This window comes from Equus quagga, chromosome 9, assembly GCF_021613505.1.
Source record: "Equus quagga isolate Etosha38 chromosome 9, UCLA_HA_Equagga_1.0, whole genome shotgun sequence".
NCBI classification, from domain to species: domain Eukaryota; kingdom Metazoa; phylum Chordata; class Mammalia; order Perissodactyla; family Equidae; genus Equus; species Equus quagga.
This window is the reverse complement of record NC_060275.1, coordinates 21002541-21022169: the sequence shown is the minus strand read 5'-3', so window position 1 is coordinate 21022169 and position 19629 is coordinate 21002541. Positions and strand designations below refer to the sequence as shown.

Sequence of the window (19629 nt, the reverse complement as noted above, 5' to 3'; positions counted from 1 at the left end):
AAATCTAGCTGCATATTAGAATCATCTAGGGAGTTGTCAGAAAAGCAAAAGCCCAATTCATAAGATTCTAATTTAATTCTTCTCAGACAGGGCCCAGTTTTCCATATATTACACACACACATACACACACACCCCTTGCCCAGGAGATACTAATAATGAAACCATTGCTTTAGACTTGGGCTAGTCCCAGAAAGAAAAGACAAACAATTCCTGATAACCAATGCTGAATTTCCATTTAAGGGGAAAACTTCTGCCTTAATAACAATCATTTGTGTTGACATCATCATCTCATTCAAAAACAGAAGATCTCAGCAAGATAAAAAAAAAAAGTTTGCAATTGACAAACATCCTATTCAAAGCAGCAAAACAGGCCAAAAGCAAATGACATTTTTTCCCTTTTGTCACCTGCAGTGATGCCCATTAGGTGTCAGCTATTATAAGTTATCGTATTAAGGTTGGACTATCTTGCAACAAACTTCATTTCCGCTCATTTTCATTTCTGTCAGACTTTCCATTATAAATTTTATTTTCTCTGCCAGTAAAAGTAGTATGAGGTTGCAATTTGGCGAGAACATTTTAAGCCTGGGTGTGATTTCCGTACCCCAATTTGATTTAAATTAGTTTTGCCATATTTAGTGAGAACTAAAAAAAGTCCATTTCGCCACTTTGGTTTAGTGGTTCATTTTCCTATACAATTTCAAAAGTCTGAAAAAGTCACCATGTTTATTTCTGATAATTTCTGTGGAAATGGATTAATGAATTCATATTATCCCATTACTTTTTTTTTAGTAAGAACAACTTAATTGACAATAGAGAACCTGCTGGCTTTTGTTTTTCAGCTAAAATATCCACTTTTTAAAAAGCCAGGTCTATCACTATTATTATTAAATCCTCAATAGAAAAAATGGAAATACATATATTTTTTAATTTGATGCATTTTTGAAACGACATACATTTCAAAATAATAATTTATTTCTTCAGGACAGCGTTTTCCTACCTGTTGCTTACTACTGCTATTTCTTTACATCAAACGAAAGTCTACTGGGACTGGAATAAGCATGTTCACATGTAACAGTGCTCGTCCCTATAAGTCCACAGGATACATTGTTCTAATATGATAAAGCAGCTTTTGGAGCTCCTGAGTGCATGTTATCTAAAGGTTTTCCATCCAGCATCTCTGTAACGTAGTAAACAAGAGAATACAAAAGCTTCCCCTCCATGAGAGCCACTCACCTTGCCACACAGTGGGGAATCGTTTCAGCTGTGATCTGCTATTTAGACTTGAAGCCCAAGATACCGAGAATTTGCCTTTCTTTTTGGTTTGCATAGCTGGTGTTAGAGACAAGGATTCACAAAGCAATTCGGCACAAGAGAAACTCATTCTCTGGAAGACACAGTGTGGTCTGTTCTATTCTCAAATTTCACAGAAAGCAGAAATTCATAATATGTACACTTTTCATCTACAGCAGCCCCTATTTCCTCAATCAGGGGATTTCCAAAATTTCTCTCTTTTATTTACTCTGAAGTGATCACACTGTTTATGGATACAGCTGAGACCAGGCTAAGCACAGAGACAGTCGGTTCTTGCAAGACTCACAACCATGAAGCAGACATAAGAAAGAGTCTCCCCACTCCACAAGAAAAGCATATGCAGTCCTACTTCTACATACAACAGAATCTTCTGGACATGAATGTCTCAAAATGAGCCTTCCAAGGCCCAGAAATTCAGCCCTCACATGCCAGCCCGTCCACCTCTAGTCCACCCTGTACCCCGCTCCACTTCTCACCTTGCGTTTGCCAAAAAAATTAACTTCAGTTTCACCCGAGAAGTATTTCCCACAAACGAGGGAGGGTCTGTGTCCTTGCACATACACAGACAGACTCACGCAGGCTGGATGATGCTTTCACAAGTTAAGGGGCCTCGCGCTTACTCAGCAGAGGAAATCTTTGTGTCTGTGAGGAATCACGCCAATTCCTATTAGTAAGAAAGGATACAGGGGCGAGGAAGCCTATTCTCTCATTGACCAGAAAAAGAGGTCCAGCACAAACAGAGACCTCTGCCATGACCATCTGCAAAAAGGAAGGATGTTGTCAACTTTCTTCTCCCCAAAACTCTAATGACCTCTGCCTTGACCCTCAGAAACCAGATACACAGGAACAGGCTCTTCTGCAGGAATTGAGAGCTTTACACCAGAGACTCGGCACTAAGAGGCTTGTCGCCCAGGCTATCTACCCCGAACAGTTGCACTCACATTCCAAAGATGTTTCCGTTGCGCTGGAATGGCTGTAAATTTCTTTCCTGCAGAATTCTTTCCAAACAGACTGCCATGAACTGTACTGTGCCGCGTGCGCAGCAGGAGTTCTGAACCGAGCACCGATCACCTCATTGCAACAAATCTTTCAGATGCCGAATATGACTGAATCGGTGGCTGGGCCAAAGGAGTAACTTTAAAAATGCAAATAGACCCAGAAAAAAACCCAACTCTACCAGAATTCCACCTTTAGTGACATATGACTGATATGTAAAGGGAACACCCTCCACAGGCTCTATTTAATTACTGAAACTGTTCACTTACATTTTTCAAGAGATATTAAACAGGTTCTTTAAAAAACATTCAGAATGGGATTTTTTTCCCCCTATTTTTAAAGAGGGCGAGAGGGTTCAAGAACAAGCATTCCCTTTCCAGCAGAAAAAGAACATACATTCAGTTTGAGTGAATAATAAAAGAGCAGAAAGCTTTGAATAGTAAAGAAGGCCATTAAATTCTATCAAGAGTTTTCCAAAGTAAGAAACCAAAGCACTTATGAAAAGAAACTCTAAATCTTAAAAAAAAAAAAAAAGATTTTAAACATATGATTAATACCAATATTGAAATTAAAAAGAAAGCATCTATAAAAACTCAATTGTCTTGAAACAAAGCTTGTACTTTGGCTATCGATAGTATTTTTAGCACTGTGCCCTCTCTGGAGAGTTAAAAGTATGCAAATGAGAGTGCACAGGGACACAAACACACACATGCTATACCTTTGTATTACAGTGGCATTTTATTATTTAATTAAAGTACTCTTATTTTTCTAGCTCACGCATACTTCCCTTGAGACGGCTTTGCTGTTAGCCTGCTGGCCTTGACTTCCAGCCAAAAACAATTCAGAAACAAAAAGGGACAACAAATCATATTTTCACAGACATTTTTATCCCTCAATACAACCCTGTTTTCACACAACATCATACAGCCCCTATGAAAACTATAATTTAGGGCAGTAGCCACCCGAACCCAGGGTCTGACACATGGCTGCATGAAGTATTTCCAGGGTAAGAAATTCTTAAGTTCTTAATTGCAAATAAACTCTTTTGATAGAACCACTTTAACCGACATCGCTGGTTTGCAAACAGTGCCACTGGTCCCGGCTGACGGATTAAAAAATAAAAACAAGCCAGTGACTGCAGTTCTGATACGGCGGGGAGTTAAAGATGTATTTATTACTTCCAAGCTCTGTGTTATTCCATTACTTTTTAAAAGACAGAGGCATCGGCAGACTTTCGGTGCATCTTAGAGTCACAGTCGAAAATGCATAATCTAATTTACAAAACAAACTGATTTACCAGGTTACTTCTCTCAACCCTTCCCCAAGCAAGAGTCTCACTTACCTGGTGGCAACCCTGTAAGTTTGATTCTCTCCCATAAGATGAGTATGAGCCCCTTTCTGTTTTACCTGCCAAGAGAAACAACAAAAAAGTGTAAATTGTGTTTTTCCTTTAAAAAAAAGTCTCCTCCAGGTAACAGGCATCTACTTCTCTTCCCGATGTTTACATACGTAAAGTAGGCACTACTGGCAATGTATGCAAGCAAGAGAGGGAATAACACTTCCTCACGCTGGCTATGAGAAACTGGAAAAAAAATATCCTTCATTCCTATTCTTAGCCAAACGGCTCCACACTTCCAAAAACTGTCATTCCAATGGCCTCCACTTTCTCTAACAAACAAATTGTCATTCCTTATTTTCACTTTTTTTCTCTCTCGCAAAATTTAGACAATTTCATTTTTATTTACACAGCAGGCAAATTATCTATGTAATGACCCTAGTCTAGTAATTCCCATTGATTATATTGACACTTAATGGTGAGGCCAAAGCTAATCAATCAAGGCTCTCCAGATGGTGAATACAGCAAAGAAACTACTCAAAATTCGGAGACTCTCTCTCTCTCTCTTTTTTTAAAACTCCTTTTCCCAGGAGTAAATCCCACCATGATCAAGGTAATGATGGAATTTACATTTGGGGAAGAGCGCCTTTGAAAAATTGCCCACTCTGAACTGAGGTTCAGATTCTACCAGCAGACCCAGTAGAGCAAGTGATAATGGAATGTCAAGGTCTTGTTCCAATTAAATTCTAACAATCCAGTTTGTATCTATTCTGTACTGCTCTATGGAGATGTACAGAGCCTCAGATGCTGTTTGGCCACACCTAAGGATAAAATAAAGGCTGCTCATTTGTTTCTTTTAAAAGTATGTTTAGGACTAATAATCAGCAAGGAAGACAACGAGACCACATTACAAGAGATCTAAGCAGTGGAATTTAGCTGGTGACATACGAAGAGTTGTCATAGAAAATCGATCCATCCTCGGACATTAAAGAGATCTAGTGACACAGCCAAGTGCCCAGAACAGGAACCTCACCCCACCCAAGCCTGAAGGACACTTCTTTCTTTGAGACTAGAGCTTAAAGTACATTGTACTTTAAACTCAATATGATACTCTTCTTTTTTTCCAATGGGAAAATTCAAAACTAGTATTTTGAGGGGCTGAATGAATATCCTTATAAAGTTTACAACCCCAAGTCTTTCCCTCTCACCTCAAATTAACATAAATGTTAAAAGTAACCGCAGTCATTTTTTATCTTCCAGTTCATTGACAATGGTGTAAGAGTACGCCTTCCTGACACCACACAAATTATGTACTTTAATAAATCTTATATCTGGTCAAAAGCACACCTTGTATCTGAGTCACTACATACATACATATATATTCACAAAATGGAAGATGATTTTCAAAGAAAGCTACACCTGAGTCTTAAAATTAACCCTCTCTCCCCCAGTTTAACTTTCCTACTGACTTCAATGAATCTCAAACTTGGGAAAATGCTCCCCGTGTCCCATCTCTGGTATAGTGTTCAGTGCAAAGTAGAAAATCAATGCCCATATCAGTTTCAACTCCAATGAAACAGGAGACCATCTCACAAACTGTCACTCTTGGGAGATCTAAGAGAATAAGTTTCATTGTGTGAGGATTTTACAGTAAAGAAAAGATGCATTTACTTGTTTCAGAAGTGCAAATTGTCATACAGACATATTTACTCTTCTGTGTAAGTCAAATGTAATCGACACATACCATTTAACTTCTCTTTATGAATATTACCAACAGAAAAGACGTGACCTTTATGAGACATCAAATGACTTACATCCTTCCTTAAGCTCTTGCATCTAAAAAGCTTCAATGCAACCACCATATAATCCACTTTGACATAATAGTCACTTGTTTAACAACTAGAAAGGCAGGTAAAGAGGTAGGTAAGTAGGCAGACAGACAGAAAAATACATAAAGTAGAATTTACTCTGACTTCCTAAGAAATTGAGCATCTAGAGTCCTGTTTGGGTAATTTCTACAAAATGGACTATAAAATATAGTTTGAAGGAAGAAAGGTTATCGAGTTTTTTCTCTAGAAGGAATTACTGAAGCTATCCCCTACAGAATTTCACCACCTGGAATTATTTCCCAACTCGACAGCCCATAGACCTGCAGAGATGAATTTTCCTACCAGGGTTTGTCTTAACTCATAGATGAAAGTTGGGACAATTTCTTCCATCATTTTAAAGCTAGAAGGTCAGTGCAAATAGTAAGGATGAGTAAGAGGGAGAGAGAGAGAGGAAATGAATGAAGATAAATGGGAGAAAGAGGAGAGAGGAAAGGAGAGAAAGAGAGGGAGAGCGCAATGGAAGGAGCAAGGGGGTAGGAAGGCAGAGGAGGAGGGAGAAATGAGAAGAATATGAATTCATGCAGCACAGAGTCCCTAAAGTACTCTTGGCTACACGGACCCAGCATTCTTTACTATCATATCAGATACAGACTGCTTCATCTTAATTTTGCTTGTTAAAAAATATTTATCCAGATACAAAAATAAACCCACTGCAAATTACAAGTTGTCAGGGTTAAAAATCTACTCCTGTTTGTGTGGGGGAGGATAAGAGACCAGCATAGACATGAATCATTCTCAGTAATTTGAGTGTTTCCATGACATCAATGGGCACCCGTCCAGGACTCTGTCGAAGTCTGCGAGGTACCAAAGAGGCCGCGCAGCCAGCAGGAGGCTGGGAGGTGCATTTTTTTTTTTTTTTTTTTTTTTTAGGATTATGCTCCTTGTAAAGATTTCATCTGTAGCATCCACTTTTACCATCAAACAGATCGCTCCACAGATCATGAGCGAACACATTTCATTCTGATAGTGTAAGCCTTTAACTTTATTACATCTTTTTGTTCCCAAATTCAACCATAAATCTGCTCTCAGAGCTCAAACCTCTGTTTGGGAGCAAAATAATCAGGGACAGTGGGTAAACCCAAGCACCTTCTCAAACATATTCTATCTATTCTTATCATGTCCTAATGACAAAAAGCAGCCATTTTACAAAGACACTTCAGTTTCCAGGAAAAAAAAAATACATCTTTTGTGTAAATTGTCCATTAAAAATTAGCTATGGTCTTGATCTTGATTTTTTTTGCTTAAAATTCACTGGAACATTTGTTTCAGATAATAAAATTTTCAAGAGCGCTGATAACATGTTTGAGTAGGATTCTTAAGTAACTATCTATGCTCACAAACACAAAAGCCCCTAAATATGTGCATTTCCTCTATGTCAGGCATGGATTTTTGTCCCTTATACCAACTGGCTGGCGCGGACAGCTTCTTTCCTCCTTTCTCCATTCTCCGCCACTCACCTCCCCCCATCCCCACAACCACAACAGAGCTTTGAAAGAGCTAAAGATTCTATTTTTCCAATATTTAAAAGAGATAGCAGTGATGAACAAACCCGGCGCGTTCACTGCGGAATTTTCGAGACAACCCTCCAGTACTAGAATGCGACAGCCGCTGCGGATATTTTTTGGCACAAAGACAATGGTGGCCGTGCCAAGCCCCATGGCTAAAACTACTCAAAAGAGGCATAAGGGTAGCATTAATCGTTCAAGTCTTTTACTGCATGGAGTACTGTTGTCCATATTTTAAAAACGAAAAGTACCCGTTAGTAACATTTGTCGTATGCCCATAAAGGGGGAGGGGATGGTTCTGAAATATAGACCAGAAACAACTCTTGTCAGGCATTTGATTCATTTTTATACCTAAAAGGACCAAATGTTAAATTTTGCTGCTGGTGACGATTTGCCGTGCATGAAACGAATGATATGACCTAATGGAGTACACCGAAGCCTGAATGAAAGCTGGAGAGAGGATTTCATAAACTAAGTCGACATATTGGCTAAACAACTTTCTTTTGCAAAAATGATGTATACAAGGAACATGTAATACTATGTCACAATTTTTTAAATTAAACAAGAAAAACGCTGTGAGTGAGCAGACACAACATCCGTCAATCAATCCTTCTAGAGACAAAGGAGATCAACACGCAGCCCCGTCTCTAGAACAAGTCGGCATCGACAGTGAGCAAACAATCCGAATGTCAACACGTGTTTTGTCCAAATTGAACCCATGAGCTGCTAAAAACCTATATGTAAATTTGATTATTAAAAATGGCACCAACTGACAATCATTGAAGGATTCAACTGCTTCTTCTGTTGCCCTTGAAAAACTAATCTAAGCAGAAAATATAAGCTGCTTCCAATTTTTTTAAGGCCAATGTTGTTGAAGATCTATTCAATAATTCTTTATCTTGCTGCCACTCCCCCCTCCCCGAGAAAGATAAGGAAAAAATCTTTTTTATTTGGGGGCAGTATGGTTAACAAATGTCTCTATAATTTTAATACTTTTATATTCTTACATAATTTTTCATTTGACTTCTAATTTTTCTTCCAATATATCCACAGTATCTATTGTAAGGGAATGCTAAGGGAATTGGACAAGAATGAAAATAGTACATGAAGGAAAAAATGGCTTTATAAATCCATCCGTTCACAAGGATACAACTAAGAAGCATCACCTTTGGCAGATTACTACATCTGGACAGTTCTAATCCACATGGAAAGGGCAAGAGACACACAAGAACAACTTCTCAATAATATGATTTCTGGAGATAAGCTGTAACATGGAAGATTCCATTGGTGGTTGACCAGTAGGCTAATAACAAGGTCAAGTTTAGGTTTCTAGCCTTTCATTCTTAAAAGGCCACTTTTAAGATTATATATAAATGGTAGATATTTCACCCACAGTGAAAAAGATGCACCTATACAGGGCAGCATACCATCCCACAAAAACCCTTAATAAAAAATTATCTGATGCTACAGGACAATATCAAGCAAGTCTGTTTCACTGTAATCTTCATTCTGGGAACTGAAGAACGAGCCTTTTGTTTTCTGCCATCAGACTAGGGAACTCACCATAACTATGTTCCAGTCAGAATAAATCTCGGTCCCCCTCCCCAACTTCAACCTATCCCTGGTTACTCTACTAATTTTTTTTTCTTTTTTTGCATATTGAAAAGACTACTTCATTAAACAATGACTGAAATGTTTAGTGGTTCTGAAAATATACATGAGGTTATTATTTATAGTCCTTTCATCTTTCCCATGCCTGCCTCTTCTTCCCTTGGCCAAATAAGAAGAGCTGAGTCCTTATCATGTCAAAGGGCTCTGCAGATTGATTCATTCAATGTGCACAACAACCCCGTGAAGAAGATAATAATAAACACCATTTTACAGATGAGGAAACTGAGAGACAGAAAATTGCCCAAGGTCACACAGGGAGTCGAGACAGAGCCAGGATTGAAACCCCAGCAGTTTGATTCCAAAGGCTGTGCCCTGGACACTAGGATGTGCTTGCTGCTTGTATTTAAATTCTGGGGGGGAAAAAAACTCTATAAATAAGCGAGAAGCCCAATCCTGAAGACTCAAATCCCAAAGCTCGAAACACTCATGAATTTGATATGAAATTAATGAAAGTGTCTTATAGGTGGTGATCATTTACATTTACACGGTGTTTTATTCCTAAAAGGTCTCTAGGTACTTTAGAGCTGTGCAAATGATGTACACCAGTACCAGTGACATCCTACAATAAACTGAACTACCTCCAAGCTAACTTGAAGCAACTAATCAATAATAACATAGCAGCAAACTGCATTTCTACACATTCTGTATGTGAAGAATATGACTGGGTATTAAAACGTACAGAGAAGAGTGAAGGTAAAAATATAATTACAATATAGGAAACACAGCATCACTCACCAGTGTCTTCTGTGGAATAGTAACCCCAAAAGAGGCTCCGAAAAACAAAAAGGCCTAAGAAATGTTACAAGCCATCTATATCCCTCCCCCAGAAATTTACCTTGTATCTTACAGCATGTTAAAGCCTGTGAGAAGTTCTGCAGTGAAGACATTTAATTTCACACAGTATTTCCTAAACTTATTTGAATACACATAGCTGCCTCCATCTTTTTGGTTGATTAGTACAAGTCCCGAGGAACTTTAGGAACTACTATTATGGAAAATATCTGGGTTACCGTATGTTTGTAACTTTCTGTCAAATAAATAACGTAAGATCAAAAATTGAGTTTCATTTTATTTAAATTAATCTAAAACATTTTTGACGATTTTGTGATATTTCTATGCAGATATACTTTCGTCGTTCTGCCTAGCTGGTCAACTTTAATTATCCCTGATCTTAGTTTGGAGGTGAGAGTCTGAGTTTGTAAGAAATCAGAAGTTGACGTTATTTCTTCCGATTTCTAAACATCAGAGATGAGCACTGGTTCTCTCCTACAGAATCTTACTCTAACAGGACAACTCTGTCTTCACTCACAGGCATTAAAAATTCCAAATTTAAAATAAATTTCATGCTAAGAGAATTAAAACTCAATTCCAGCAGATAAACTAGTCAATTCTACAACCTAGAAAATTCTCTTCCTCCCTTTCTTCCTAAATTGAGAACAGAAAGAAAAATGGGGAAATAGGTGATGAGGCATATAGGTTTTGCAAAGGATAATAGGAAATAGTGAGCTAGCCATCTTCCCAGAAAAGACCAGCGTTAGCCCTCTCTTTCCCTGATGTTCTGAACTCATAAAAATAGAATACTCAGTAATGATCTATAGCTCTGATCCTGGGAAATTACGAGTTTTGGCTGCATTTTGTCACTGATTCACCTCATCTTGTCTAGACAGTATGCTGCCTTCAAAACAGTGGGTGTACTAAAATTCCAGCTATGCTCAGGATCTTAAGCCATCACCAAAACTCTTTGCTTTGGGGGACTGCCCACGGTTCAGAATCTATAGTCAATTCTCCTTAAAGCACTGGTATTTGTAAAGCACTATACAATATGCAAAGTAATTTCACTTATATTATTTAAGACACACACCCTCAGAACTCCATAGAGGGGCACTGTAATCCCTATTTTTATAGACGAGGCCATTAAAATTAAGAAAGGGTAACTGGCTCATATAAACAGAAGAGGTTATACAGATATTAACAGATGAAGCTAGAACATAAACTTCTAATTCCAATACCAAAGCCCGTTTTTACAATATGAAGTATTCTAGATGTATTATCAGTATCTATTGTGGTAACAAAGATAATTCCGCCTGTCTTCTTCTCACTGCCACAACCCTCCCTCTAAACAATTTTAACTCAATTCATAGTAAATCAAAGAGGAAGTCTCAAGTCCTTTTGATGGATGAAAATGTTAGAATCAATAAACAGTTTGAGTGAACATCCTCTGGTATACCGAAAACTACCTTCTCAATGCAAAATAAAAATACTGCCTTAGATTGTTTCATATGCCCCAGAAAACAACAGCCACAATAATCCCGTCACTCGGTGTCATGCTTAGGAGAAGTGCACACATTAGCAAATTAAAGCACATGAGTTTTATGCTGTATTTTCCAAATGCAGGAAAATCTTTCATTGAAAATAACACTAATTCCACAGAGTGTGCAATTAATCAACATAATCATGGGGATAACTTAGCTGTTTGGGGAGGTGTGTCAAATAACTCTTTAAGGCCACTAAAGTGCCACTTGAGCCACCAGAGTAATGATTTTCTGAATCAGCAATTTGTACAAGGGTCCCCTAGAGACCTGAAGGACTAAGGGCAACCCCGAAATCACTCGACTTACTTCTAATGAGTAACTTACCCCTGGCTTTATGTGAATAAGATCTTGATAGTTCCGCCTACCCTATTTTATATTTTTATTGTGGTTTGTGTCTGTGATGATCGGGTATATCAAGGCAATTAAGGACTTGCGTGGCCTCTGAAGAAACAACATATGCATTTGAAATCTTACTTTTCATCCAAAGAAACGTAATAGTTTTTCATATAAAAATAAGAAAAGGTCAATCTTGCACTACATACAAAAGTATCAAAAACAAGCAGAAATAAAACATTTTCACTGTATTCTAAGGAGGAAAGGAAGACACAGGATGGGTACGGAGAAAAGCAATCCCCGCAAATTCAAAACTATGGGAAAGAAACCTTGCTGATCAGGGGAATGATCAGTCAGACTTTTCTTAAAACAGTTTCCTGGGTTTTCCATCTCAGGGTACTCGTATTCAGTGGAGTGGGGTCAGGTATTCCTTTTTTTTAAAAAATAAAATTTCACTGGTTACACTAATAAGCCAGCAATGACTAACCAATTTAAGGGACAGGTACAGCCTTTAAGGTTACATTAGATGAAACTCCAATAAACCTGGTAACCTGGTGGATAACAAAAAATAGATTACTATCTGATGCAACGTATGTAACTGGATTTTCTTAAAGACAAACAATTGTTGATCTCCAAGCCCCTTTCAGACAGTTACATTTTGGGGGTTAGAGAAACCTTTTCCTGGCAGCATACTAGGCCTTTAAATTTGTTCATCTCCACTAAGAAAGGCTGGTTGTTTTAAATAAATTAATTTCACATTAACAAGTAGATTCCCCTTAATAAACAACAGAATCCCAGGACATGAACGTCCCGGCGGTGAAAGGCTGATCCTCTTCTACCAGCCTCACTGGCCACTGCTCTGAAAGCATTTTCTCCTCCACTGTCTCCCAAGTTGGAAGTCACCTTTAGACTCCAAGATCAACCACTAGTGAACATTACTTGTTTTGTTAAGTTAAAAGAGCCCTTCCACCCACGTATTCTCCCCAGGCCACGCTCTACTGAAGACATTAGAAGTCCATACTGAGTAAGAGAATCTGGTCCTAGGATCCCTCTGGAGGCAATCTATGACATTTCTGGCCAGCTGCTGTAGAGACAACATCATAACTATATAAGACTTTTTTGCCTGGCTAAATTACTTGGAACGTGTCAGCAAATTTTAAGAAAATCAGCAACTACATTTTGCCACACAAATCACTTTTAGCAAGAAATTATTTGCTGCCCATGAAACTGATGTTCTAACAGAGTGTTACTAATATTAAAGGTAAAAAATAATAATGACGAAACTCTGAATTAGGCACAGTGGAAGAGAAAAAAGAGGAAAAGGTTTAGTACTAAGTTTGCTGTAGACGGTCTATATAGGAAAATTACCTATTTTAGTACTGTGGCATGTAGGCGATGGCCTCAGTTTTCAAGCCGAGCTTACAAGTGACAAGAAGATAACAGTTATCATCTCTTCAAGAAACCACACACACTTCATATGATACTCAAGACTACACACAAGTAAAGGAGATGGGGGTTTCATGAAGATTTTGAATACAGTTTATACATATGTATAATGCATATAAGTATGATAGTTACATACATATACACGTGCATAAGTAACATTTTTAACTCCAGACAGAAGATAATCCAAGTGTCATTTATATATGTGTCTGTAGTATATTAGATGTCTATTTCTCTAGCCTCAGCAGTGAATTACAATTGGTTTATATTCCCTAAACACACACTACTGAGAAGTTGGGGGGGAAATAGCCTAGAATTCAAAATACATTTCAGGGCATCCATAGAGCAAAGAGTAGGAAGACGGCTGACTGTTGAGCCCACTCTTCAAGATCAAGTTGAAGAGAATGGGCCCAGGACAACCAATCTGAGAGGTAAACAGAACCAAATTACTCAGAGTTCAGCCCCGCTGTGACACTCCTCGTTGTTAAAGCAAGGTGACGGTTCACAGATAAAATTACACAAGCCACCGAGTCCCCGCTGTGATGTTTAAGAAAAGCCTCCCAATTACTCAATATACAAGCATGACTAAATCAAGAGAGGAAGGCGGGGGCACAGGAAGGAAGAGGAGCGGCAGAGGAAAAGATGATCAGGGAGAAGACAGAGAAGGGAGGAAGCAGAAAGGGAGTAGTCAGAACAGTGACCTCAGAGTATCAACAATATGCAAGAAAATAAAATACGTTACGTGGAATAGATGTTTACAGACAGCAATTTTCAGTTCTGAAACTTGCGAAAGTGATCATCCGAATAGTTGTGAAAGAGGTCCAAAAAACATGAGATGTGGAAATAAATATTTGTTGGGTACCTCTATGTACCACATGTTGACTGCCCAAATGTCAACGATGGACATTATTCTCAAGAGGTAAGAGTTTAGATGACTGAAATGCTAAGGAGCAAACCCAATAATACATATCAGTAGGGGTGTAATGGGAATAATAAGAAGCACGGGGGAGAGCACCTCAGACAACTCCATCGTGGTAATAGGTGGCAACAGGAGAGATGTGATTGGAGATTCCGTGAAAGACACTATCATAACAGATTTAGTGGGAACTTGGTATTTGTTAGAATGCAGTTCATACTTATCGGACAATGTCAAATAAATAAAAGTAAATAAAAACTGATACTTATATAATTTATCCAAAACAAATTTTAAGGATTTAGATAACTAGTACCCAAAACTAGGAAGATGGAAAACTGAAAAGAACTTAGATGACATTTTCCTCCTTCTCTAGTTCTAAGCTCTTTGATTATTCCATATTTTCGGGAACTGGTTTGGGAGTTTTCAAGAAATTTGCTTACAAATTAGAGAAATTTGCAATATAAGACAAAACAGCTGTAAAGATCTAAACTGTCCTCTCCATATAATACTTACCCTATTCAATCAAGTCATTTTCATTTCAGAGATAACGTACAAATCACCTACACATGATTAATTATTATAAAGAATTTGACGGAAACTTGTCAACAAAAATTGGTGGCTATTTTTAGACATATTCATTATATAAGACCTGGTCTTCACCACTAGGACCCAAGGATGCTCTCCATCTGAGCAATGGCGGAAAAGCCAGGATGCTCCCTCTGTGACTGCCCTTGTCTAAGTTAGCCCTGAACCCTGGGAATAAAGTGATTTGCTCTTTTAACATCTCACATTCTATAAACTATAACCAAAAAAGGTAAAACCAAACAAAAAACCTTCCACTAAATGTCTGCCAGGGAGGATGGCTTAATTTGGTCCGCAAGGAAACCAAAACGCCTTTATTAAACACTACGATGTAAATACACACTCCTTTTCCTTCAGGAAGCAAGTGAAACTGTCAACCCTATCAGAGAGTTCTCTATAGGGATTACCTACCTAATCCAGTACATACAAAGAGTCATGTTTCAAAATTTCCATGTCTTGTCCCTTTTAACTTCCACTCCCAACTTACTCAAACAAGAATTCCTCTTAGGTGTAATCAGGCCAAGAGGAACCACAAAAGCAACAAAAATACAATTAATGGTAATATGAAATCGACCACTTAAAAACTCAAAAGTGGCACACACTCTACACGTTATTTGAACCATCAGGAGTCTATTTAGCAAAAGTAAACCAGAAAATCCCAAAAAACAAAAAAACCTTCATTTCCAAATAAAAATAAATTAACTGCTGTACATAATATTAACCTACAACTTTATAATTACTGCAAATATATGACTAGTCGTGTAAAAACAAAACAAAACAAAAAACAAAAAAAAACCCAACCTTGAAAAGGAAAAACAGTAAGAACCCCACATACCAGTCAGTTCCAAACTGAACAGCCAGCAGAGGGCGCACAAACCCCAACAAGAACTGGCTTTGGCCAGGCACCGTCCAAACCCATCTAGGAGTAAACCTGACCAAAATTTGAATACAGGAAGGGGGAAAAAAATCATCCTATTAGTGGCATTAATAAAACAAATGTGCTCAGTTTAGGATTAGTAAGAAATACACACAAGCACACTTTACTATTATATACCGACTCAGAGATTTCTTAGCTGCTTCATGGAAAGTTGTTCACTAAAAAGAAATAATTCTTTGTATAGAAGTGAGATTATATCAGTTTTCAAGTCACCAGTAGTTTTTATAGACATATCTATATTGAAAATTATCTATAATACATAAATTTGTAAAAGTAAATTAAATATTAATTTTCTAACACATAAACACACGTTTAGTGAGTATATTAAATTACCCTTTGCAAATAGAGTCTCTTTTTGTGTATTTCCAGCTGTCATATATGAATCTATAAACTAATTTTTGTAACCCTGGAGCAATCAAATATGCACCATTTTATAGTTAAATTGAGATACATTAAGGTACTTATTTTTCCACTGGTTTGTGCTTGATTAATTACTGTAAGTTGTCCATTCTGGATTTCTGGATTGTAATATTTGCTTTGGGGGTACAGTAGGTTACACTGGAAGAGGACCTTGCAGCTATGTATGTACATATACGCGTACAAAGGGCACTGCTTGTTCTTTTAAGGAAGTTTTCCTGTAAATGCACAAGTCACAAATTCCTGTGTTTTCCAAGCTTGTGATTTCAGAAACAATATCACCAATTGAAAAGAAAAAAAAATGAATTACCTCATGAAAGCACCAAATTAAAATCGACATTAAATGCTATATTTTTTACAATTACAGAAATAATTTAAACCATCCACAGGATGTCAAATCCTTAATTTCAAGTAGGTTAGAACAAACAGAAAATTTGCCCTTAAGTTTCAAGATGGACAGCTTGGTAGGATAATTAACTGCCACTTGTCCATCCACCTAGAAGATCACTTCAACTTCACCTCTACTCACCAAACTAAAACAAGGAAGCCACATAACATCCCCATCAGGTGATTTGTTGTTGCTGTTTGGCATTCTTAGTAGATTTCAGCGTTGAACTTAATTTACAGCATCTACAAACCAGGTGGTTTAGGTTACATGTAGGTCACGGTAAATAATGCTTATCTTTTGGCCGAAGTGGCGACACCGTTTTTGCATAAGTTAAAATGACGGTGTCTTATTATTCCTAAGGACTCAATTCTGAAATGTTTGCACAATCTGTTAAGTCCAGGCAAATTTAAATGATTCTGACATGCAGCCTGCTAAGGCCAGTGATGGAGATAATGCCTCTTTACGTGGGTAAAATTTTGTGGCATATAGGTCACTCTCTTAAGGGGACTCAACTGTGTGTCTCTTCTTTGCATTTCTACCACAATCCTTCATCCTGCAGCCTGGAGCAGAGAGTGAAATGCAAGAAAGGAGCCGAGTGCTCAAAGCAAAAATCTGCTTCCAGGACAATCCATTATATCTGACAAGTTAAATGTTCCATGGTAGGCCATATGGCATCAGAGCAGGCCCGACGATGGAAGAGGGGAACTCAGCAAATGCATCACAATTAAGGAGTTTGGCTACAGACTTTACTTTGAATTACTTTATATTTTTATTAAATTTTAAATGCTGTCCCTCCCATTTTTAACCGAATCTCTTTTATGAGATAATTTTTAAAGAAGTTCCACAATTTCTCTCTCATCTCATGACCGTGGGGACTGAAATATAAAGGTTAAGGTACACATGACGATTTTTATCAAATGGAGTTTCAAAGAGGGGGACCTAGAGCCTCATTTAAAAAATTTCAAGACAAATCATATGTTGACCCTCTCTGTTCAGCAGATTAGAATATGTAAATGAAACTGGTCATTAGACTGGGACATTTAAATGAAACTGATCAAACATTAAATGAACGCAGTTTCCATTCTTAAGCCTAAAAAAATCTTAAAAGCTGTACAGTCTTAACCGGCAAGTTCCTGTTTCTTCTGTGGTTTACTTAATATTTACCAAATTAATGAATTAGCTGAAGACTACCTCAGTCGAATTTAGCTCTCCTAGCATGCCACCAAAAAGGAACTCTGCATATTCCTGCTAATTTGTCCCAGAGACAAGTCTTAGAAGCTTTCTAAGACACTGATTAAAACCAGGCTGCCTACAGTAATCAATATTTGTTGTCAGAAACAATGTAATATAAATAATATTTGTACTGTAATCAAGGTATGCATTTATTAAAGGAGAGGAAGATGAAATTAATGAAATGACCAAAACAGTATCATCATACCCAGGTATACCACTATACCATTCTTTTAAATAAAGAAAACAAATTGTTCTTATTTCTCCTGAAGAATTCTCAGGAAGAGAACTGGACCTGTAATAAAAACGGAAAAAGCTTTCTATAGTAGTGTCCAGACTAATCTGGTCCACTGTCAATCAGCAACTTTATCAGCTCCCTCACTTCCTGGGGATGGTACATTCTTGAGTAAATTTATACATAATATGAAATATATATAAATTGTGATGGGTAGGTTTTCCTAAACAATAATGACTTATTGTTCGAAGTATATTCACACTGGTTTGCAAACATGAAATTAATGATTAAGAGAAACATGAATGCATCTTTCTGAAAGAGAAGATGCTGAGACCCATTTCCCTAAACTGTTTTCACTCCATTTCTCCGAGGCTCACTATTTCCCTCAAATGTACCCACTTCTGCCTTCACTAAGAATAACAAAGTGCATATCCAGAAACTTTATAAAAATGGGTCATTTTACTTCATGTTTAAAATTATGAACGCATTTTTTGGTGGTCCTAAAGTTACTATTTGTTAATAATCTAAGTAATCTTATATTTGCATCGCCCATATTTTTAAATATAAGACAATTTATTGAATTATGAAGACGGTATGTGGGTTATGAATTGGTAATTTGTATTAAAAATCAATTGTTATATATCTTTGTATTTTAGCAAATGCTTTGACATACATGCTCTTAGAAGCGTCATCATAATCCTGTCAGATAGGTATCATTATTATTATTAATACTTTCATTCTATATGTGAGGAAAAAAGGAAACTCAGAGAGGTTGATTTATCTGCCTTAGAGCACACAGCTATAAAATGGAGAACCACATCTTCTGCCAAGCCTACCTCCAATGTCAGCACTGTATTGCCATGCTGTATTATATATTACAGGAGGAAGTACAAGCATTAAAAAGATACAGGCAAGTATTACTTAGGAATGCAAGTAAATTTATTATATATTTTTTACTTCTTATTCAAGAAAAGTAGCCAAATTTTTTGGTATTGTGATGGTGCCCAGTTGGAAAAAAGCAATAGAATCCTATGGTTGGCTTTCCTAGGAGAAATGAACATATACTCAACACACAATTACACTTACACATGAGTACACACACACACAATGTCACCACGTACACCTCAGCACCAACAGAGTGTAAGGGCCGTTGTGTACTGTAGATCCTATTTCTGTGTATCCAGATCCACATTTTTATTACTAAGAAAAATGTCCAGATGGTAAAATAACACCTGATCTGGGGGGCTTTTAAGTACAGTAATTGTCAACCCTCAACTCCTACATTGTTAACAAATTGGAAAAACTGGCCTGTACAGAGTTTTTATATGTACTGCTTCCAAACCATCAGTGTAATCAGTTAAAACTTTAATTTGAAAACAAAAATGCCCACGTGAAACTCTTTAGGAAGAAAAAAGGGAAAGATCTGGCATTTAAGTCATTCCCATCAAGAGAAAGCTTACGAACTCCACAAGAACGGAATGTCACATCACAGCGATACAACTGTGTTTTATAAAGAGGAGAAACACATAACAGAGGGGGAAAAAATGAGGTTAAAGCTATTCAATATCCTATCATTTCATGAGGCCCTTTCTCTACATCTTTTATAAGTTTAATAAACAATAAACGATTTTTAAACATCTTCATGTCTTTTAATCTTTTTGCATTTTTATACCACATATAGGTACAGATCTTAATCATAAAGCAAAACATTCATTATGTTATATGCTTTTAAAACATACGGATTGTGATCTGACCTCTGAAATTCAGGTTAGGCCTTGGCTCATGAATAATATACTCGGGAAATAACAAATGCTTTTAAAATGTTTAAGCAGTTACTTCCTAATCCTAAGTGGATTCTTTTTACTCAAGCAAACATTTTTGCAAATATTTAGGCTGCTTTGATACGCAAATGTTCTCCCAAACATTTCCACCAGCCAGCCACTGAAATCTCTCCACAGACCCCGACCAATGGGAAAGTTTGCAAGGGAAATATGAGAAGCGACTGGATGAGAATATTGCCAGGAACACTGGCTTTACTGGCCACAAACAAATGTTGATCTTGTTGCAATACCTGAAACAAAATCTTTGGATGTTTTAATGAAACAACTACTTTGAAATTCTCAGTCAC

The 19629-nt window shown here is 37.3% G+C and overlaps 1 protein-coding gene across 16 annotated transcripts in view; it reads right to left on the bottom strand.

The window, feature by feature from the left end:
- Positions 1–19629, bottom strand: part of TCF4 (transcription factor 4) — a 347611-nt gene that overhangs the window by 169600 nt on the left and 158382 nt on the right. For 15 of the 16 annotated variants that reach the window (XM_046671258.1, XM_046671255.1, XM_046671266.1 and 12 more), the window contains one exon: positions 3650–3714. In XM_046671258.1, the coding sequence (XP_046527214.1) occupies positions 3650–3714 (65 nt within the window). Of the gene's footprint in view, positions 1–1787; positions 1920–3649; positions 3715–19629 lie in introns of those variants that run through there. The other variant, XM_046671270.1, reaches the window with a different exon arrangement.